Source organism: Arachis hypogaea, chromosome 5 (assembly GCF_003086295.3).
Source record: "Arachis hypogaea cultivar Tifrunner chromosome 5, arahy.Tifrunner.gnm2.J5K5, whole genome shotgun sequence".
NCBI classification, from domain to species: domain Eukaryota; kingdom Viridiplantae; phylum Streptophyta; class Magnoliopsida; order Fabales; family Fabaceae; genus Arachis; species Arachis hypogaea.
Window position 1 is genome coordinate 113,727,650 of NC_092040.1, and position 22,348 is coordinate 113,749,997.

At 35.1% G+C, this 22,348-nt stretch overlaps 3 protein-coding genes across 9 annotated transcripts; 1 reads left to right on the forward strand and 2 right to left on the reverse strand.

Annotated features, from left to right (window-relative positions):
* The first annotated feature begins 606 nt into the window (after positions 1-606).
* Positions 607-6,730, forward strand: LOC112802927 (uncharacterized). Of its 2 annotated transcripts, none has more exons than XM_025846351.3 (14): positions 607-811; positions 1,010-1,179; positions 1,811-1,980; positions 2,090-2,236; positions 2,366-2,417; positions 2,551-2,725; positions 3,095-3,177; positions 3,448-3,660; positions 4,054-4,170; positions 4,373-4,529; positions 4,740-4,847; positions 5,131-5,196; positions 5,287-5,513; positions 6,432-6,730. In XM_025846351.3, the coding sequence occupies exons 1-14, from the start codon at positions 727-729 to the stop codon at positions 6,522-6,524; spliced, it is 1,863 nt and encodes a 620-aa protein (XP_025702136.1). In that variant the 5' UTR covers positions 607-726; the 3' UTR covers positions 6,525-6,730. The 2 variants fall into 2 exon arrangements, with proteins under 2 accessions (XP_025702136.1, XP_029154440.1); XM_029298607.2 differs by having other exon boundaries at positions 5,287-5,505; positions 6,432-6,686.
* On the reverse strand, positions 6,269-16,262 carry LOC112802928 (auxin response factor 2). 3 transcript variants are annotated; one of them, XM_072236435.1, is made up of 6 exons: positions 15,554-16,262; positions 15,300-15,412; positions 14,878-14,973; positions 14,681-14,737; positions 14,497-14,576; positions 6,269-6,662 (listed from the first exon to the last, which is right to left on the reverse strand). In XM_072236435.1, exons 3-6 carry the CDS (start codon positions 14,935-14,937, stop codon positions 6,632-6,634), a joined length of 228 nt encoding a protein of 75 aa, XP_072092536.1. In that variant the 5' UTR covers positions 14,938-14,973; positions 15,300-15,412; positions 15,554-16,262; the 3' UTR covers positions 6,269-6,631. The 3 variants fall into 3 exon arrangements, with proteins under 3 accessions (XP_072092536.1, XP_025702140.1, XP_072092535.1); XM_025846355.3 differs by lacking the exon at positions 6,269-6,662 and adding an exon at positions 13,284-13,677; XM_072236434.1 differs by lacking the exon at positions 6,269-6,662 and adding an exon at positions 13,284-13,677 and having other exon boundaries at positions 15,300-15,390; positions 15,554-16,220.
* Positions 16,263-17,073: 811 nt separating this feature from the next.
* Positions 17,074-21,712, reverse strand: LOC112802929 (uncharacterized protein At3g49140). 4 transcript variants are annotated; one of them, XM_025846360.3, is made up of 11 exons: positions 21,504-21,712; positions 21,228-21,321; positions 20,400-20,622; positions 20,002-20,104; positions 19,841-19,908; positions 19,552-19,719; positions 19,336-19,461; positions 18,849-19,139; positions 18,267-18,419; positions 17,805-17,900; positions 17,074-17,611 (listed from the first exon to the last, which is right to left on the reverse strand). In XM_025846360.3, the coding sequence occupies exons 1-11, from the start codon at positions 21,583-21,585 to the stop codon at positions 17,513-17,515; spliced, it is 1,503 nt and encodes a 500-aa protein (XP_025702145.1). In that variant the 5' UTR covers positions 21,586-21,712; the 3' UTR covers positions 17,074-17,512. The 4 variants fall into 4 exon arrangements, with proteins under 4 accessions (XP_025702145.1, XP_025702143.1, XP_025702144.1 ...); XM_025846358.3 differs by having other exon boundaries at positions 18,849-19,175; XM_025846359.3 differs by having other exon boundaries at positions 18,849-19,175; positions 21,510-21,700.
* Between the last annotated feature and the right edge of the window lie 636 nt (positions 21,713-22,348).

Consider the following 22,348-nt stretch of genomic DNA (forward strand, 5'->3'; position numbering starts at 1 on the left):
AAAAGAGTATCGAGAGTATTAAAAGAATGATAAGTAATATAATTTAATAAAATATATTTTGATATAAAAATATATTTTTTTAATTTTTATATATTATTTTTATTTTAGTAAGTAAATATTAATTTTATTATAAAATTAAATAATAATATCTATTTAAATATCTAAATTAAAATGATAGAATAATATAAAAAATTTATTTAAGTTGATGTCTATTTTAGTAATTTTTTATCTAAAAGTAATTTTGAATAGTGTAATCCAAACAATATTTACTTTACTATAATTCATTTTGATATAAAGATTACCAAATATAAATCACTTTAATACAAATTTATTTTTCATCAAAATCAAGTTTGCAAAATCAATTTTACACAAACTATCGTTTACAAACTGAAATCCAAACACACACGAAGTCAATGATAGGGGGACCTTGGACTTGGAGTCTTGGACACTTAAAGGTACTTCTGGGCCAATTTTTGGGTCCAATTTTTAAGATAGTGGCTAACAAAAAGCCCAACAATCGGACAAATAAAATGCCCCGGACATGAAGGCCCAATATAAAAACCCGAAGATTTTCCATTTCGTCCGCGGAATTCAAATTCCCGCCCCTTCAAAACAATCGAGAAGAGAAAAGTGAAAAACATTACCTATTTCCCAGTCAGAGAAGAATTCTCATTTCTCAGAGAAGAACAAAAGAGAAAGAAGTGAACAGAAAAAAGAAAAAAACATATGACAGGAATCAGAAAAAGTAATAACAGCATGGAGGACGTCGATCGCTTGTTCGCAAACTTCAAGTGCGGTTTATCCCCTCCCGGTACATATTCGCATTCTCATTTTCTGTTTGTTTTTCTCGAGGAAATTCAACTAATCTTGGAAAGGACAAAAGAAAGAAAATAAAGAAGAAGAAACTATTTATACGCTTCAAATTTCGATTTGATATGAATTTGATAGTTCCTTTCATGTTGATGCTGCCGAGCATATATATGACTGTGAGAATGTATTGTTGTTTCAGCATCTGCTCTGAGAGAAAGGAAAAGAAGTAAAAGCAGATCTGAGAATGGCGGTTTGAGGAACGATGAATTGCCGTCACGATCTCCGGCAAGTGGTGGATCAGTTGGCGGAGAACAGAAAACGCCTTCAACATGCAGTAATGCGACAAACTTGCAGTCTTCAATAGAGAGAGTGAGTTAGATTATTCGCTTCTGTTCTGCATCATTGATCTGTATTCGCTTCTATACTTCTACCAGCTCATCACAAGTACAATCATATCTAGCAAATCTTTCTAATTTGTGGAATATTCTAATAAGATACTAACAGATTAAAGAATAAAAGCTAACTCACACATTCTAGAATAATAAAAGAAAAATGTAGAGTTATTGATCATCTTATTTGGGCTTGTTTGTCTGTGGAGGACTCTTGGGAGTACTGGCCAAATGGTCTAATAATTGCCTCTATATTTTGTATGCTTCACCGATTACATATCGTTGTTGTGTCTTACTTGATGCTAATATAGTGGCTTGTAGTTGAACTCTACACAATTGTATAAGGTTCATCTTTTCTTTCCTTTATTATTTTTGAAATTTTCTTATTGAATCTTTTAATTCATTTAAGCCAAACTATCACAATTAGTAGAGTAGCACTGCTCCAAAATTTGTCCGGTTTGCTATTAGGTTACGGATATTTCTGTTTGAAGTGTAGATAGTGTATCCACTTCAGGTATTTTTTGTTTGCTTCATATAGTTCCTGAAGTTTGTATCCACATCTATGCAATTTAGCTCGTAGCAAATTAAATTACCTTACCTTGAAATTTCAGCTAAAATCTGCAGCAGCTAAAGCAAAATGGTTTAATCGTGGGAAGCAGCTTTCTCCAATTGTATTCTATGGGTCTCCTTGTGGTGTGCCTCCCAAAAAACCAATCCGGTTATGGCGATTGCTACATGAGATTCGTCTTGATCTATCTCAGCAAAATAAATTGATGTTAAGGTTGTTATCTCGGATGCTGGTTCAACCTTTTACTGTGTTCACTTGTTTATTCTTGTTCTTATTTTGCTGTATCAGAATATGATTTGACTCCTGATTTGTATTTGCTTAGGAAGGAAGTTTGGGCTACGTTTCCAAGGCAGGATGAAGCAATGAAGTTTGCCAAAGACCAAGAGGATGTTCATGTTTTCAGCTATCAAGACCACTTCAATGGACAAAGAAGATTCCTTGTGTCTACGTATACAGAATTCTGGCGAAGGTTGCTTTTCATATGCTTTGTTTCTTATATACTGTATTGTTTGTTACCAAATGAGTAATGAGAGAGATTTATCATTTATGTCCCTGTATTTTTGCATTACTGATGTAAGCACTCTCTATGTACACTCAGGTACAAAAACATGGATTCAAAATTCCGTCATCACTATGAAGTCATTCAAGAGGTAAATAACTTTGTTTGTTTCATATTCAATAATTTAACTGGAACAAATGGTAGTGGCATTGCAGTGATATTGGTGCATGAACAATTGAACATATTTACTTTTTCCACCGGTCCTAAAGTTTCTTTGCCTTCAGGGTTTACCATGCCACCTTTATTTTGACTTGGAGTTCGATAAGAGAGTCAACATTGGAAAGGATGGAGATGAGATGGTGGACCTCTTTATATTAGTAGTCCTAGAAGCTTTTCAGGAAAAATATTCAATCCATGGGAACCTTGATTGGATAGTAGAACTTGATTCTTCAACCAAAGGTATGACTTTTTAGTGAGCTTTTGGTGCATGCTTATATTCCTTTTCTTGCAATGTTCACTTGACGTGAATTCTTGGTTATGAGGTTTTCTTAAGTCTTCTTTATAGGTTCACATTTTTCTTTATTTTTCACTTAATCTAATACATGGAAGATTTGTGTCTAACTGATCTCCATTGACACTGACACCGACAATTTGGCACTAATTGCTTTACTACTTAATAATCAACAATTAAGATTACATAGTTGAACTTTTGGACTGAGTGACACATTAAGTACTTACTATTATAAGTAAAGTTTAAGCAACCATGACTTTAGTTCTAATTTTTAACAAATATGATACGAGCCTTATCATCTCTTATCTTGTACACAGAGAAGTTCTCTCGTCATCTAATCATTCGCATACCAAAAGTTACTTTTAAGGATAACTCTCATGCAGGAGCTTTTGTTTCCGAAGTAAGTATGAATATGCAGATCCTGTCTTGGCTAGAGAGAAATTTAGATCTTAATGGTTTTCTATTGTTTATTGAGATTTCACTTATTTCTTTCTCTCACTCTTGCATAAAGTGAGCCTTAGTTTGAATTTAATACAGTAAGTATCATTAACGTTGAGTACTTTTTATGACAATGTTTTTGGAATATGCACCTTTCCTACGGTATTTCTTTCGTAGAAAACTAGGAATATCAACTACCAACCTTTCTCACTTCATGATGACGTGTTACCAGATATGCTCAAGAATTCAAAATGCAAGGGAGACAGATAAAAGCTTTGAAAAATTGTTTATTATGAAAGATTCAAGCTGCAATGGATCTACAAGCCATCTTTTTGTGGACACCGCTGTATATACTCGGAATCGTTGTTTCCGCCTTTTCTTATCTTCAAAGGCGGGAAAGAATTCTATTCTTCTACCAACAGGGCGATTCAAGTGTAAGAACTTGGTATGGTGTTTTCATCTGAATTTCTATTTCAAATTGCACTATCAAATTAGTTTTATTTAGAAGCAGGTTCATTCAAAAAATAGGAAAGAAAACCCAACTTTTTTTGGGATAAAAAAGAAGAATTTTATTAAGATAGAAAACTTAAATATTCCAGTTTCGATAGTGTAATATGGGATAGGACCGAACTGAAACAGTGTAAAATTTAAGGTTCAGCTTATCATCTAAGATGTCCTGTTGTTGACAGAGTTCTAGACTTCTAGGATCGTACTAATGTAGATTTCTCGGTATTATGAGAAAAATAGTGAATGTATGACTGCATTCCGTGTATTGTTCTCAATGCTGATTTTTTTTGTTCACTAGGTTTTTTTTTGTTACAATATCTCTAAGTGACAGGATGAAGAAGAAGTGTTTAAGGCTTCCTTGATTTGCAATATGGATGTTGATTGTGAAAAGCTTTTGGTCTGCAAACCATACCTCGATTGTGTAAAAACTCTGCATTTTGATACAGAGGTAGTTTTGCTCTTTAAATAAATTTAATAAAAAGACGTTCACGGCATCAAATTTGTGTACTCTCAGCTCAAAAATCTTACTAACTGTAAAATTGCAGCATACCTTTCATTTCAATTCGTAAAATTTATTTATTTATTATAATACAACTATTTAAATTTGGTATGTGCTCAGAAAAACCGTTTATCACGTTATATTTTGACAGCTGAATTGCAATTCGGGAACTTCATGCCAAATTCCTTCGGAGTTTACGCTGAATACTTGCAGCAGTGAGGTTTCAACAACATACTTCGTTGGAAATTCACCATTCCCATTTCTGGACAAATTTATTCTATCTGTGGCCTCTGTTGGAAATATACCAGGCATGCTTTGTTATATCATATTTTCAATATGCATAGATTTCATCTTCACAAATTCCTCGCACTCCCATGCTATCTATTGGATAATGTCTGCTCTCATTTTTTCTGTATCCACAATTACTGTTAACTTCCAGATACATACTATCACTGAACTTTGAAGCTCCAGGTTTCAATCTGATCCTGCTCACTGCTGATAGTTTGCTGCAATTATAGGAAAAATACACAGCTGGTATTTATTCTCCGAATTTGGGTTGATGGTTTACAGCATGACAAAAAATAGATACTGTGAGCGAATTGGCAGACACCATAAAAGCAATAATGGTAATTCTCCTGGAAGTGCTTACTCTTTTGCATGTATTTTTTTCTACTCAACTACAGTCTGCACATGCGTGAAGTTTAAATTATGTCCCTGTTATGAGTTCTTTATGTTAGGCAGGAGGTTTCTTGACTTATAATTATGGTTGTAAATGTAGCTAGGTCAGGAACATTACTCATGTTTCTGTCTCACAAAAATGGCTGCACCTGCACCATATGTCTTTCATTTCATTGTTTATCTGAATGCAACTTACCAATACGTTTGATATGATTTTCTTTACTGGTGCAGTGATATATGTCGTTGATCTGAGAAGGGCAGTATATTACCAGAAATGTCATGATCCTGATTGCAGAGGTTAATATGATTTTCATTTTAATATATATGTAGACTCTTTTGACACGCAATTCTTAACTCCGTTATTAACATGCTAACCAATCGGACCAGGGTACAGATCTCCCTTGCGACAAATTCCAGTTCATGTCTTCGCCAATTCTTCCGTTGTACGTGGTTCTGAGATATTAGATGATGAACAGACAATACATAATGAGAAAGAAAAAATTTTACAATATGAAGAGGATGTCGACGACAACTGCAATGATTCTTGGTGGCTAGATGTCGTGAAAGTTGCCGAAGAGATTGAGAAGCAAACCAAGACAGAACCGAGTACTGTGGTTTGTCCACCTTACTCGTATTTAAAATGCAGTTAAACAAATAGAAAATGTTTCGTTAAAAAACTATACGCAATGCTTTGATCGGTCTTGTTATATAATGCGGACCAATTTGGAATAAAACTGGAAGGACTAAGTCTAGAAGAATGAAATTTGGCGGTATCAAATAAAAGAGTTAACTACTCGTATTTAAAAGAGTTTTGAAAAATATTAGCGGTAAAATAGTCTTTGAATGATTTGAAAGTATGAAAAAAAATCAATAAATACAAGAGTTTAATTTTAATGCAGATTTATATAATCCATATAATCATATATGTTCTTTTGAATGATTATTTATATTGTTAATATGAAAGTAATTTTTACTAATTTGTTGTTACATCATTCATATTATATTATTTTTTGTAAGTAAAAAAAAATTTCATATTTAGCAAATGGCTTATTTGTTAGGTTTAAATTTTTGTGACAATATTTAAATTTTTAGAAAGTGCATAAAAACAGTTCAGAGAAAAATTTGATCTCTATGTAAGAAAATTTTTTAATTACTATGTATAAATATATAAATATATTTGTTATAAATTTATTTTTAATGTATATTTTTTATTTTAATAAATATTTCAAATCAATAGATGATTTAGTGATTAATTTTTTATGTATATGTAGTGTGATTGCGTGCTTGTTTTTGCATATATGTAACATGTTTGAATTCGATTTTAGAATAGTTATTTGTAAAAAATATATAATGAAATACAAAATATAAATTAAGATGTAAAATAATATATGTATATATTGATAGTAATTTTTAAAGTATATGTATTACTTTTTAATCAAATTTTTACATATAAACATTATCCAAAAATCAAATGCTTACACTATCTATCACTTACAAATATAATTTTTTATTTTTACTTTTTGCTGAAGCAGAAGATAATCGATGATGATGATGGAGATGTTGAATGGTGGTTAGCGGTTGAAAGGGCTGCATCTCAGGCGGAACTGACAACCTCCATGAACTAATTCAGGATAGGATAATTGATGTCCATTGTAAATAATCTGTCTTTTTTAGGATACTCTAGCAGTGAAGAAGAGGTCTATGATATTCTTCACTTCTTCAGTTGAGAGATTCAAGATTTGTTATACTGATGCAATCCACGGCTATAAATGGACACCCGTTACAAATGCTTCTAGAGGAAATAAATACTAAATAATCGTTTAGCACTAAATAGCCGACATTTTATTTCATTTTTATCTTTCAGAAAGTTTATCAAAATTAGTTTTTGAAAAGTAAATTTTAAAAAATTATAATAGCTATATTTAGTAAATTAAATATAATTTTTAATAGGTATAAATAACAATAATTATGTTTAGTAAGATCATTTTTAAAATTTAAAACAATCATAATAGATATAAATGAAAAAATTTTGTTCGTAATTAAAAATAACTAATTAAAGATAATTTTAAATATTTATTAATATATAATATTATTAGATATTTTAATTTTAATAAATATAAATTAATTTTAAAATATTTTTTTAAATACTTTTAAAAATAACTCAACTTTTTAAAGTTACAAGCACAGGTACAATCACATTTTTTATTATTTATCAAATACTGAATAAAAGCACAAACATCTCAAGAATTTTGGCAAATTAGGTCCATCTAAGCGACATGAGAGATTATACAGAATATATAATCTATTTTTTTAATTATAACGCAATGCCATAATCAATTCAGTGGCACACACGGAAGTGAAACCTTGAAAGTTGAAACTCTTTCATTTACAAACGCCAACATTCGGACAATTTACTTAAATGGAATAAACGGATGAAATATTTACACAATTGTAACAATTGAGAACTGTTTATCTTTATATCCTGTTACAATTCTATGTAATCTAGGGGAACCTCCCACGTTTTAGCGTTTACATATAAATCGTGGTAATCTACTATAATTTATGAAATAAACAATATTAACATAAGTCTTGGTAACTTAACACAATTTATAAAAAAAAGATACATCTAACTTATGGTAATCTACCATGGTTTATAATGAGTAAAAAATCTATATATACAGTGTAAATCTTAGTGTGTTGTAGAGGAACATTTTCACAATGACAAGTGAGGATAAGAGTTTTTTAGTGTAAAAATTCAAAGAAGCAAGAAATACCGTGTGAAGTTCACTGACAAAGAACCGTTGAGTATATTTATTATCTTGTTAAATCTAAAGAGCTTGGAGTATTTGAGAGCAAGTGGATGAACAAATTATTCTATAAGATTTCTATCGCAGTTGGAGGTCGATGTCCATAGTTCAGGCTTCGGTTCCTCACTCGACTGCCATCGCATGGGTATTTGAGAATGCAATGACTCAGACCAGGAGCCTGTTGATATAATTGGCGACAGCAATGATAATACAGGTGCCAATCCACGTACACAGTAGCACTCTCCACACTTCACTCAAAACTTACAAGCTATAGGGCAACAGTCAGACGAAGATGTTGTTGTTGGGGTTCTTCTACAGAATTTTAGATTAAACAATCATTCGGAATAAAGAGGAAGCTGTTTTGAGTGTGAAGGAATATAACATCTGTCGAGGTGTTGAATACAGGGTGTTAAGAGTCAAATCATCTGAAATATCATGAGAAATGCAAGGAGTTCGGCAAAGGTTGCAATTGGTTGATTCGCATCTCGCTTCGTGCGCAAAAGGCACTTGGAAGGTGAGGAGGTACAACGTTCCGCACACTTGCTTGGCCACCTCTAGTTCGAGTGACCACCGGTGTAAAACCCGGTTAATTAATGATTAATTAATCCATAAATTAAAATATATTATAGAATTTGAGAAATGAGATTTTCATGATTTTATATGGTAGAGAAATTTAAAACGAGAATTTCGACACCAATATGGTAAAGAAATCAACCCAAGATTGGACAGAACAGGCCAAAACGAGCCAACCGAACCCAAGTTGGGCCTAAGGCTCAACCAAACCTCTCTTAATTAAGAGAGCTCAACTCTCTCTTTCCTCTAAAACTCCACACACACGTTGAAAGGGAAAGGGAAATGTGAAACCTTTGCCCTCATTCAATTCCAACTCAAATCCTTGATAACTTTTGATTCAGAGCTCTACAAAACCCACACCAAGTTTCCTGAGGTAAGTCACAGTCTCACCTTCGAATTCTCAGCCCTCATTTTCAAAAATTAGTGGGTAAAGTATTGAGATTTTTGAGTTTGGATGTTATAAGATCAAATTAACGTGAAGGGAAAGCTTGTTCTTGTTCCCTTGGTCCTTGAGTAAGGTGAGATTCTCAACCCTAAGCTGAAGACTTGAAATTTTGTAATTTGGTGATTGAGTTATTGTGTTTTTATGTGATACTGTGGTTTAGGCATTATATATGTGTGTTTTAGAGCTTGATTGGTCCTGGGGTGCGTTCCAAAAAGCTTTCAGGACCCGTTTGAGCTTGAGTACAGCTTACCATCCTCAAACAGACAGTCAATCTGAGAGAACAATCCAAATCCTAGAAGATATGTTGAGGACTTGTGTTCTGGACCAACCAGCGAGCTGGGATCGATATATGCCACTAATGGAGTTTACGTACAATAATAGCTCCGTATGAGGCTCTGTATGGGAGAAAATGCCAGTCTCCACTATGCTGGTATGAGACTAGGGAGAAAAGTCTGTTAGGGCTAAAATTGATAGCTGAGACTACCAAGCAAGTTAAAAAAATCAGAGATAAGATGCTCACTGCTCAGAGCTGTCAAAAAAGTTACGCCAATCAGCGGCAGAAGCCCTTAGAGTTTGAAGATCATGATTTCCTTAAGGTTACTCCGACAACAAGAGTAGGTAAAGCGATTAAGACAAAGAAGCTGAATCCCCAATACATCGAATCGTTCCAGATTCATGAGAGGGTTGGACCGGTGGCGTATCGGATAGCTCTACCGCCTTACCTTTCGAATCTGCACGACGTATTTCACGTGTCGCAGCTTCGGAAGTACACTCATGATGCTAGCCGTGTTAGAACCAGAATCAATGCAGTTAAGAGAAGATTTGACTCTGCCAGTGACTCTGGTCAAGATAGATGACACAAGTATTAAGAAATTGCGCGAAAAAAAGGTTCATTAGTGAAGGTGGCATGGAGCCAAGCCAGTGTTAAGGAGCACATTAGGAAACTTGAGTAAAAAATGCGATCAGACTACCCTCACCTATTCTCAGGTAACTGAATTCAAATTTTCTGGACAAAATGTAAAACCCGGTTAATTAATGGTTAATTAACCCATTAATTAAAATATATTAGAGAATTTGAAAAATGAGGTTTTCACGATTTTATATGGTAGAGAAATTCAAAGCGAGAATTTTGACACCAATTTTAAAAAAATCAATCTAAGATTGGACCGATCGAACCAAACCGGGCCAACCGGACCTAAGGCCCAACCAAACCTCTCTTAATTAAGAGAGCTCAGCTCTCTCTCCCCTCTAAAACACCACATAAACGTTGAGAGGGAGTGGGAGAATTTGAAACCTTTGCCCTCATTCAATTCCAAATCCAATCCTTGATAACTTCTAATCTGAAGCTTCAATTGACGCATCGTTTGCGACCGCGGTGTCGAGCTCTACAAAACCCACACCAAGATTCCTGAGGTATGTCACAATTTTACCTTCGAATTCCCAGCCCTCATTTTCGAAAATTAATGGGTAAAGTGTTCAGATTTTTGAATTGGGTTGCGTCTAAATTGGGCCTGATATGTTCGTGATGAGTATCTGCTACTCCGACTGTCATTCCAAACCCAAACATGAGGCGCACAAGAGATAGACGGCCAAAGTCAACCAAAATCTGGGGTAGCGTGGATCAGACAACTCCAAACCAACCAAAGCTGCCATCATCCCGATCATACGCAGAGGAATTATGACCAGCGAGGACATACTACTGCTAGGGATACTTAGATGTTATGATTTATTTTGTTACATTGTACTATGTATGTTTGTCATGTTGTTTAACTTCATTGTACTTCTTTAATACCATCATTAATGTCAAACATGTTATATTTCATTTCATGCATAAATTGATACACGATGTTTATGTTTTAACTTTTTATCGATGATGGATTCCTAACAAATTTAACAAGTTTGTTACAAAGGAGTTCATATATAAATTTCATAAAACATACGCAACACATGCATGTGAATAGCACATTACACGCATACTTAATATGCATACCACAATACCAGGGAACATAAGTACTATCATATTACTACAAAACTCAATGCTAATCTGAATCCTTAATGGTATCATCGTCCTCAATGTCAAAACCAAGCAAGACGCAGTGACACATCGAGCATGACGCCTCACCATCGGTCTCTGTGGCAATATATCACTAAATACTAATGCGAGAGTCCCACTCATAGTTAACCATGGGTCATACGGAGTATCTACATGTTAGTTGAATTCCACGATAAACTGAGCATCCTGCATACAGCATCTGTGGCATATGTGGCTGAGCATCCTGTATATGTATGCCATAGATGCAGGATATTCAATCATATATGCCACAAATGCTGAATGCTCCGGATGCAGGATGTTCAAGCACATATGCAGGGTATTCAGCCTCAGTTTGGCATGAACCTCAACCAGCCTGCAGAAACTCCATATGACCTTTGGCTTACTATGGGTGGGACTCCCGCATCAACATTTAATGCCATACCGCCACAGAGACCGACGATGGTGAGGCGTCCTGCTAGATGTAGCACCGAGTCTCACTTGCTTAGTGGTTTTGTCATTGATAACGATGATACTTAATATTAGTATTAAGTTGTGTAGCCATTTGGTAGTATTTATGTATCATGATATTGTGGTATGCATATTTAGGGTATTAAACGACTTAAACATACATAGTAGAATGAAATGTACAACAAAAAAAAATCATAAAATCTAAGCATCTCTGGCAGCAATATGTCCTCGCTAGTCACAGTTCCTCCACATATGACCGGGTTGACAGCAGAGCTCACAACGCTTCGGTTAGTTTGGAGCTACCTGATCCATGCCACCCTCCCTGGATTCTGGTTGACTTTGGTCATCCATTTATTGCGCATTTCATGTTAGGATCTGGAATGACAGCGGCTAGAGTCCTTCGACGAAAGGGGGCACAAACCCTTCCTTGTACACATTGAACACATCAGTCATACGATACACATCGTGAACATATGAGGCCCAACTCAGACGCGAGTAGCCGCAACATGCTATGGCGTGACAACATGGGTAATGCAAAAACTGAAAGTAGCCGTTGTATAAAGTGATGATGAAGCATCTCAAGTCCCTCATTCCGCTCTATTGCTTTCACCGACGCCTGACAAAATTCATGCCCAGTTCCTGTACGTGGACTTAACCAAGGACGTTACCGGGGGTTCCCTGTTCCCATTAGCACAGAATTCACACATTTCGCTAATATTGAAGTGTGACCAAATCTTCTCCTACTATCCTGATGCTAGATTCACTTGTCATATTCCATCCGATTGGCCCAATCATACATGACCGGATTCTTAATCCGCATAATGTCAAACCAGTAATCATATTCTGCTTCGCTTTTCGCATAGGCGACATTCACCAACATTCTTCTAGCATCTTAACTTTTGAAGCTCAAGCTAAAATTTGCCACCACATAACGAATACAGAACGTTCAAAAATCACAAAGAGGTAGCCAACTACCACAGGTGCCTCAAGGGCAGCTTTGATGCCATTATGCCCGTCGGAGATAACAAGGATACCTTCCTGTGGCGTCACATGTTGTCGTAGGCTGGACAAGAAAAAGGCCATAACTTTGCATCTCCTCCCTCCAACATAACAACTCAGCATACAATTCTTCTCAATCCTCGTATATTTGTGCAATTGCCTTCTGTTTTACCATCCAAACCTTCCTGTAATTGGACCTGAATCCATAATTGGCTTCCGTTGTCATAACCGCAACATCCACCCTAACCATCAGATAGATCCTCACCTTGCAACTGCAATTTTACGCACGAAGCGAGAAACAAATCAACCAACTACAACCATTGCCGAATTCCTTGCATTTCCCATTAGATGATCCAACTCTAACACCATGTATTCAACAGCTCGACAGATGCTATAATCCTTCACACTCAAAACAACTTCCTCTTTATTATAGAATGATTGCCTAATTTGAAATTTTGTAGAACTCCGAACAGCAATATCTCCGTCTAACTATTGCCCCATAGCCTCCAAGTTTAGAGTGGAGTAGTGCGGAGAGTACTACTGTATGCCAGAACTTGAAGGGTCATGCTATTTACGTGGATTGACACCTGTATCATCATGTCTGAATCATCATCCTGCATTGCATTCACAACTCAACCAAGTTCCCCAACCCCTATAACATTAGGAATAGTATCAGGACCGTTATCCACCCCATATATCTGATGTCAAACCCCACGATTCTCGAATGGTATAGAACCAACTGCCTCTGTACGTTCTAAATCAACCGCAATATAAGGAGATGCAACGTACGGATCAATTGATGCTAGGGGTGAGCACAGGTCGGTTTGGTTCGGGTTCAAGGTAAAATTAGAACCGAACCGATCAAAAAATAATTGGTTTGGTTTGGTTCGGATTTGTATTTTTTTGTGCTTGTACCCGAACCAAACCAAACCGATTAAGAGCGGATTGGTTCGGTTCGGGTAGCGGGTACCCGATGACTTTGAAATTCATAAAAAAAAAATTGGCAAATTTTTATCTTAAAAATTCAAGAAATACAATAAACATGTAACATCAACAGAAATAATGCAAACATTAAATACCAAATATATTAAAAACTAAACTCATCAAAATCCAAACATATTAATAGTAAATAATCTTGTCTAATGAAAATATAAAAGTGCAATAGAAATATTAGAAGTTAAATATAAAAGCCTAGTGAATAATCATTGGTTTGATTCGGGTTGGACCCGATTACCCGTCGGTTTTAGAACCAATTTAATTGGTTTGGTTCGGGTTCGGGTGGGTAATCGGGTACCCGCTACCCGTGCTCACCCCTAATTGGTGCGGCCGGAGCCATCAAACTAGAGGCACCGCCCATGGCAGTCGAGTGAGGAAACAGAGCTGATGCCCTTGAACTATGGACACCGACCTCCAACTTCACATACATCTCGTGTATTCTGACCTCTGGAAAACTCCTAAGACAATGAAACAAAACCCGAATATCTTCATCAGTTGCCATCACAAACGTATCATTCTTAACATCGGTTGACACATCTGCGATCGGAATCTTATAAAATAATTTCTTCACCTACTTGCTCCCAAATACCCCAAGTTTTGACAATATGTAGTTCTTTAGATCTGATAAGGTACTCCTTGATGAACTGATCAATATACTCAACGATTCTCTGTCAGTGAACTTCACACCGTATTTCTTGCTTCTTTGAATTTTCTTAGAGCAATGTACTAGCAATAAGAAACTCTCATCCTCACTTGTCATTGTGAAAATACTCCTTTACAACACAATGAGACTCACCGTGTATATATAAAATTTTTACTCATCATAAACCATGACAGGTTACCACAAATTATGTGTACATATCTTCTCTTTATAAACCGTATTAAATAACCAAGATTTACGTTTATATTCTCTTCATAAACCGTAGTATGTTACCACGGTCTATGTATAAACGCTAAAACGTTAGAGATTCCCACGGATTACATAGAATTGTAATAGGAATTGTAACAAGAAACAAAGGTAGGCTAAACACTAAATAAATATAACAGTGAAAAAGATGCCTATTGGACTTTATAGGCTTTCTTGGAGGTCTACGACCCAAGCTGTTTAGCAAACAAGCTTTTCGAAAAGCCTAGGATAGGGGAAGCCGACCCGCCATAATAAAAAAAAATAACAAGAACAAAATAATCATCAGAGACCAGAACAGATACTCATAACAAAAAATCAGCCAGTAACAAATCAACAAATTAAAAGAAATAAAAACCAGCAATTAATTTACCTGAGGCTCCATTTATCTAAGTGCAAGGGACGATGACACCGTGGTGGCAACGGAGGCTCTTTCTCGACGGTCTCGTCTTGCTGCCATCACGACACAACATTCAAAACCAAAACCAAAACAAGCAAACACAAGAACCATATTCCATAATTTTCCAAAACTAAACAACCAAGCTGAGAAAACATACATTTTGCTCCGGAAGCAAGGTAATCTGGGCAAGCACCTCATCCATGTCGGGCTCCGCCTGAAACAAACAAACATAACATGACATTCCTCTTAAGCTTCAAAAAGCACATGAATTCTTTATTTATTTATTTATTTTTCTTTCTAAGGACCAAAAAATTAGCCACTACCTTGAGCATAATATGGATCAGGGAACACTACCTTGAGCTGCACGTTGATGACCCGACAAAGGATCTTAGAAGGGAGGTCGTACACAGGCATATGTTGGTCAGCCACCTGATTTGTTGACGCCTCCTCCTAATTTCATATGCCACCAAAAACAAACACACACCCCTCATAAGTTGACAAAACCCCAAAAACACATACTTCAAAGAAATCCCAAAACCCAAAAACAAAATTTCTTTTATTTCTTTAAAAAAAAAAAGAAATCGAAGCCATCTAGCTCAACTTGAAGAAAACTTGAGAGAAACAGTTGCAATTTTTGACCAAATCTGAGCTCAAGCTCCACTAGAAAATTTTGTAACTTTTTTTTGGGGATTTTTTTCGAAACCGAACATAGTAAAACATAGATGGAAATGAAATTATGACTATAAAGCATGAATTTTTTTCTTTTTGTGATTTACCTGTTCTCTGTGTCCCTGAGGGAAATAGAAAACTATTTCTCCTTCTGTTGGACCTGTAACAAGAGGACCTACACACGCATGCCATATCTCCCTGTAAAATGCAGCTTCCGCGTCTATCACAACAGCAGCAGCAGTTACCAACACTCACACACACAAATCAAAAGAGAGAGAGAGAGAGAGAGGGAGAGAGAGGAAAAAAAAAGACAGAACAGAAAGAAAAAGTTAGAGGTGAAGTTGTATTTTTTATTGTTTACCTTTGGGTGAGGTGGAGGAAGAAGACGAAGAATAAACATTGTTGTTCAGCTCCGAAGAGGAGTTGATGTTGTTATTATTGTGAGAATTACCATTAACCTTGAAAATCGGCGAAGATGCTTCTGCAACGGCGATGAAAATCGGCCAAGATCTTGCTGGAGGCGGTGACGGATCCTGGACCGGAAGCTGCGAAGAAGACCGGGGTGGAGGCGGCGACGAAGAGCAGGCTGGAGGAGCCGACGTTCAGGTTCCGACGAGAGAAGGCAACGACGATTCTGCCTCAGCCCTCAGACGCGGGAAGACGACGATTTTGCGGTGAGATCGTGAGAGTGAGAGACAATGGCGGTAAGAGGAGAGGAGCGTGTCGGGGAGAGAGGAGGAGGGTGTCAGACGGCGGCGAGAAGAGAGCCAGAGAGGTGCGAATTTCTGGGCTGATTGTGAGGGAAGATTTGAATTTTAGAAGAGGAGTGACGGCAGTGGCATAAGAGTAGGGTTTTGTTTTCTCGGAACTAATATATATTAGTCATTTCCACGGGACGGGACCTCTCTTCCGGCCCGTTTATTTCACGGTTCTCCGTTCGTTGGTGGGATGAATCCAAGCAACCCCAACAGTAGCTTTTGAACGAGAATGACTAACTTCTTCAACTTGTTCATATGTGCTTTATTTTACTATCAAAAATGTTATGACTATCAGAAATGCAAATCAAGACCTCACACATATATGTAATACTCATTTCTTTTTTAACATATACATCACTTTGCTCCACTAGGGGAGTTATACCATTTGAATCACCAACTCATTCAGATAATGGAAAATCACAATAATACAAAGTTTAAATTAAAAAAATAAAAATTATCCTGATTAAAAACATAATACATTTGATATATATATATATATATATAGAAGTCATAACTCTAATGTTGTATTTCTAAACATAATTAATAGAAAAAATATCATGACTATTCTCAAATTAGTATTTGAAATATATTATCTATTCTATTATATAAAAATCACATTTTTATCCTCAACTAGTGTATATTTCTGTATTTTGTATAGGATAATACATAAAATTATATAGTAATTATTATTATAAATTTTTATAATTTAAAAATATTAAAAATAAAATTAGTATTTATTTTAATCAATTTAAATTGATTAAATAGTTATTTCATTTGTCCGTTTAAGTAAATATTTAGAGTTCGAATCTCGCCTTATGTGTAAGCTATAATGTGATAGATTCCCACGGATTACATAGAATTGTAAAATGACACAGATAAACAATTCTCAAGTGCCTTATGTGTAAACGCTATAATATGAAAGGTTTCACGGATTACATAGAATTGTAAAAGGACACAAAGATAAATAATTCTCAAGTGTTGTAATTGCGTAATCATTTCATCCGTTTATTTCATTTAAGTAAATTGCCCGAATTTTGGCGTTTGTAAATGAAAGAGTTTCAACTTTCAAGGTTTTCACTTCCGTGTGTGCCACTGAATTGATCATGGCAATATGGCATTATAATTAAAAAATAAATTATATATTTAGCTTATATTCTGTCTAATCTCATGTTGCTTACGTTTTCAGACCTTAGAATAGTCCACTAAGGTTGAGTTCAATACTTCAGTGAATGTGTACATCAAAATACATCCACAGTATAAAATATGTTAAAATATAAAAAATAAGTTAAACAATACATGTATTTAACTATTTATACATAAATATATGGTGATGGTGGCTGATTTTGTGTGCACATAATATGCTTTTGTAAAGAATGTTGAATAGATTAGGAAACAACTGTGAAAAATAATTACTTTAAAACAATTAAATGCGATACAAAATTACATCACCTGATTTGCTCCGTATGCATGGCTGGCCTTTACTTCTTTACACAATCATTGGCCAATGGCATATAGGCATACAAGTACAAAACTTACTCGAGATAATCAGAAGATTTCGGCTTTTATTTGGAGGGGGGTGCTTCGTTTTTTGCAGCTTTTGGGTGATTTATAGGAAATAATAATTCATTGAGTTGTCTCTCTGCACTGTACTCTGAAGTGGCCTGTAAAGTAATTGAAATGAATAATAGTGGGGGTCAAGAGAGAAGCCCGTTTTCTTTTCAAAAATTTGAGTCAAAGATATGCAAAACGTTTTAGTTGGAGTTTGGAGGAGGTATAATGCACAGCAATACTAATATCCAAACTTGAAAAAAATTAAGACATCAGAACTTGTAGCTATGAAATAAACTCATATACCCTCTTTTTGAATGTAAATCTCAGGGTTTGAACTTGAGTTCCTGAACAAACTCTTAGATCAAACCCAAGGGAGTCTACAGAAATAAGTTGTGCCTCCTGCAACAAATTGAAACAAGAAGATCAAATTGATCATAACTGGTTGTAATGAAAAGTAATATTTCTAAATAGATATTAATGAAAAGCAATAAAGTAATGGATTACATTGTTCTTAACTGTTTGATGAAATTGAGAAAGATAACTTTACGTCTTAATGAAAAAATGAATCAAACCCAACTCTATGCTAACGTGCATAACATAACCACTTAACTATTCCAACTGGCAAGAAAAATGTTTATAGAAAATTACTCGTTCAGTTCTTAATTAATTGTACCAAAATAGTGAAGATGACAATTAATTAAGAATGCAGGGAGTACACAGTAAAGAGAGAGCCTAAAACAAACTATTCAAGAGTTTATTTATTACCTCTACTTGGATACTCTTGTATCTCCAACACACAGACTTAAAGGCCTGTAAGGTCTTTTCCCCATCAGCTTTCAAACGAGCTATGATTTTGGAGGCTGAGTGTGCAAGAGCATCAGGTTGAGCTCTGCCGTAGTCTTCTATTTCAACGTCAGTCTGCAGAAAACCAGATTAACATTTTATTTTCCAACAAAAAGGCCAAATAACACGTCCTATGCACAGGCATCAAAGTGCAATATTCTTAGGTATTGTATATATATTACGCATATGGATGAAGAATGTGTCTCACTAATTACACTAGGCTAAAAAGGCTAAAAGTTAGGAAATTTAGTTTCTGCTAATTCCAACATCTAATCTGTGTGACTGCTTAGTTTAACCATTGTATTAACAAGTTAGAGATTTTTTTTTTTCATAATATAACCCATAGAACATGAAGTAACAAAAACTCTGGTTGATATATCTTGGTGCAATGGTACTATCCATTGAACACCAAAATGTCAAAAATTGCTAACTAAAACATCAGTACCATTGAATTACATTGTGCATAATCAATTTGTGCTTGTTCAGAATATAACCAAAACTTACAGGATGTCCATGTGCTGAAATCACTTGAATCTTAATCATCTCCAATTTGTAAAATGAAGTCTCATTGAAAGGCAAATCACTATTCTCATTATTCTCCACCTGTTCTGCCGTATTATCTTTAGATGACATTGAGTTATGCACATGACCATTAATAACACCGATTTCCCCCTTTACAGATTCAGTTATGTCAGAATTATCTGATTGATTGGTAGATAGATGCTTTTGTATTGTAGAATGTTCTTCAATAAAAGCAGGTCTTATAACCCCTTGGATAGCTACACAAGCTGGAGGCTGCTCCATCCAATCAATTGGATCATCAGAAGCACTCTAGAAAATAATAATATATAATATAATAAAAAAGTTAATACGTAGCAATAAATCAAGTAAATTTGCAATGGAAAAATGCTATGTCAAGGCCTTTAACTTAGAAGACAAAAATTCATACTTGCAAACTCCATATGATGAACATTCTAACACTAATTGATACCTCGGCCAATTTTTTGGCAAAATACATTGGATGAGAAGAGCGCATAGTCTCCAACTTTGCCCAGTCTTCAAGTGTTTCATCTGCATCTTCTTGCTCATCGTTGTCGGAAACAACAGTCACCCATTCCTGCAAATACGAGTATACAAATTAATGGATAGTTTAGAAAGGAAAGCTTAGGAATAACCTTAAAAATAAAATTTAGAAGTAAATACAGACCGAATCATATTCTTCATTCTCATCCTCATCTTCATCCTCTTCATCACTGTCATCTGTATCATCAGTATCTTGATCATCAATTTCTTCAATCCCAAAACCAATTTCTGAGGGACCTGATAAGTCCATCTCAGACAACATTTCCATGGCATCCACACCAACAATAACTTGCTACAAGGTACAGTAAGAGCAAGACAACCAAAAAATCATTAAATGTTAAAGAGAACCAATTGTAACTTTTCTAAGGAAATTATGGGGCACCATATAAAATATTAAAGACACTCGATCATACCACAAAATTATTCTCTGAAGTTAGAGATTGCAAAACATCATCACTGTTCTTCACCTGGAAGTATATATCTGCAATGCATATAGCATTTGATTTGATGGATGAAGCTTCTCAGCATGAAACAACTAAGACATAAGAAATTATATCATATGGCCTTCACTTACTTCCTCGATCATCAGTCAAATAAGGCATATCTGGCCAAACAACATTTTCATGAACCACATCGTTAATCACACTTGTGAACATCAGTGTTGCTTTGCTGTTAACCTAAAAATGGTATGCATAAGTAATTTTTAGCTATGCATTCTACATTGCAATGACGAGAATGAAAAGCAATGGATGTGCTGCTTGATATATATTTCCTCAAATTCAGCTAAACAACTTTTTCAGAACATGAGTTTATATTGTGCTTGATGTCATATTACAATAAGCGAGACCACACATTTATTCCAAGGAGTGAATTTCTTCTTTCTCTACGTCATACAAATAGCATTTCAATATGAAGCCTAAATGGCTAAATGTTTCCCAAATTATAGTTGCAAAAATTGATATAAATTTATACCTCAATAATTGTTCTACTTGTTTCTGCTGCTGTAAGCCTAGCATCTTCAGTATTCTCAGATGTTGACATGGCAATTTCTTCAAATGGATGATAGGATGACTTTTCATCTTTCTTGACAGGATCCTGAGGTGAGCCCAGATTCTCTGATGATACTCGAATTCTATTCTTTACATATTTGTTTCTTTTTATGAATGGAGTGCCAGTGTATTTTTGACGTCTTATCCTATATAATAATATAAATTCATTATGTATTGTTCTATTCATAACATTTAGCATTAGAGAGGTAGAACAAAATTTCAACATAAATAGACGGCTAGAATTGAAGCATCACAATATTTTTACATTTTGTGAACTCATCACATTCTAAAGTATTTCCACTGACAAAAAAAGAAAATAAGAAAGAAAAAACAGTAAGAACGAAAACATAACCAGAAACTTTGCTACAAAGGAGAAGATTATATTACAAATGCGCAAGACATGCTCCCGTCGGTAATTACAAATATTTTTCAGTGCTAGAATGCAAAATTCAATTAAAATATAACGTGTGTTTATCAATCATTTAGGAGCGTTTAGATAAACTAATATTAGAGTTCAAAATAACTTCTAACCAAACATTTTCCTCAGACAAAGTGACAAATGCATCAGAAGCTAGTCAGCTACTGATACTTAGCTTCTGAAAAAAGTTATTTATACTTTTACTGAATTTTTCTGGATCAACAAAAACAAAAACAAAAACAAAAAAGAAAAACCAATAGCTGTTGTTTGCATCTCTATCCTCAAGTTCGTAGAATAGCACATCAGAAAAATGAACTGTTAAATCGAACATACCACGGAGCTTCGAAACCGCACGTACATGCAAGCTGGTACGAAGCAACGGAACCTGCTGCATTTACATCATCGGCACTCCACAGTGATCTTTTATCTGAAAAAATAAAATAGAGAGAGAACTTGTAAGTGAAATGAAAGAGCGCACAAATCAAAACTAGCAAAACTGCAAAACGTTGTCGTTTCTAAAATCGCAGTCCGAATGATACAAGAGATAGTAACTGTTTTAGAGAGAGAGAGAGAGAGAAAATGCGTGTTGTGTGTGTAAAGAGAGAGTACGAAATCCGGCGGCGGCGGCGGCGGAGCGAGTGGCGGAAGCGTAGGTAAATCGGACAGCGATCGATGGCTCGATGATCATCATTCTTTGTCAGTTATCGCTCGCTCGCGCTCTCTCTCTCTCTCCCTCTCTCTCCCTCTTTTGAGAGATCCAAAACGCTCAGCTTAGCTTAATATTAGTAATAGATGAGGATGAGGTGCTCTTTGCTTTTGGGGCTTTGTTAAGCTACGCCCGGAAATATAATAAAATTTCTACTCTAGTGACACGTGTCTTCCTTTAAGTGGTTCCTACAAGAGGGTACTAAAATATCCTTAATATAATTTTAAAACCATGTGAAAAGTCAAATTTAGCCCACTAATTTCTTAAACCAAGTTATCGTACAGTATCAATTTATTATACAGTTGTATGAGTATCATTTTTTTAGTAATGGATTTTTTTTTCACCAATCAGGGATGGATTTAATCTTAATAGAATACATGAAGGGTTAGGTTATATATTACTAATTATTGGTTAAATATATTTAGGATTTGTTGTGATAAGAATGACCAACGTGGATGCCCATTCCCATGCAAGACTCATATTTTCAAAGAGAGAATGAATATTAAATATGTGTTGAAAATAAAGACCCCATGCATGTATAAATAGGGGGTGAGGTACGAAGCTTTACACACAACAATAATATTCAAATACTCTCTCTTTTCTTTCTTACACAGAAGCAAGTAATAAGAAATCTATTTCCTCTTTATGCTACAATCAAATACTATTCTTCTTATATTTCTACTACAATTCTTCCTCTTATTTTATTTTATAAGCATTTTAAATTCTATTTTCTATTACTCTTTACATA

Bases quoted from the DNA above. Each gene is read 5' to 3' on its own strand.
- LOC112802927 (XM_025846351.3), top strand. From the start codon at position 727: ATGACAGGAATCAGAAAAAGTAATAACAGCATGGAGGACGTCGATCGC. The intron at 3,661-4,053 runs GTATGGTGTTTT...TCTAAGTGACAG, and splicing joins GATTCAAGTGTAAGAACTTG to GATGAAGAAGAAGTGTTTAA. The intron at 4,530-4,739 runs GCATGCTTTGTT...CTGCAATTATAG, and splicing joins CTCTGTTGGAAATATACCAG to GAAAAATACACAGCTGGTAT.
- LOC112802928 (XM_025846355.3), bottom strand. From the start codon at position 14,937: ATGCCTGTGTACGACCTCCCTTCTAAGATCCTTTGTCGGGTCATCAAC. The intron at 14,738-14,877 runs GTAGTGTTCCCT...TGTTTGTTTCAG, and splicing joins TCATCAACGTGCAGCTCAAG to GCGGAGCCCGACATGGATGA. The intron at 13,678-14,496 runs GTAAATTAATTG...TCATTGTCTTAG, and splicing joins TTAGATAAATGGAGCCTCAG to GAGTTTTCCAGAGGTCAGAA.
- LOC112802929 (XM_025846358.3), bottom strand. From the start codon at position 21,585: ATGATGATCATCGAGCCATCGATCGCTGTCCGATTTACCTACGCTTCC. The intron at 19,176-19,335 runs GTATCAATTAGT...ATTATTTTCTAG, and splicing joins TTGCCAAAAAATTGGCCGAG to AGTGCTTCTGATGATCCAAT. The intron at 18,420-18,848 runs GTAAGTTTTGGT...GGTTTTCTGCAG, and splicing joins TTTCAGCACATGGACATCCT to ACTGACGTTGAAATAGAAGA.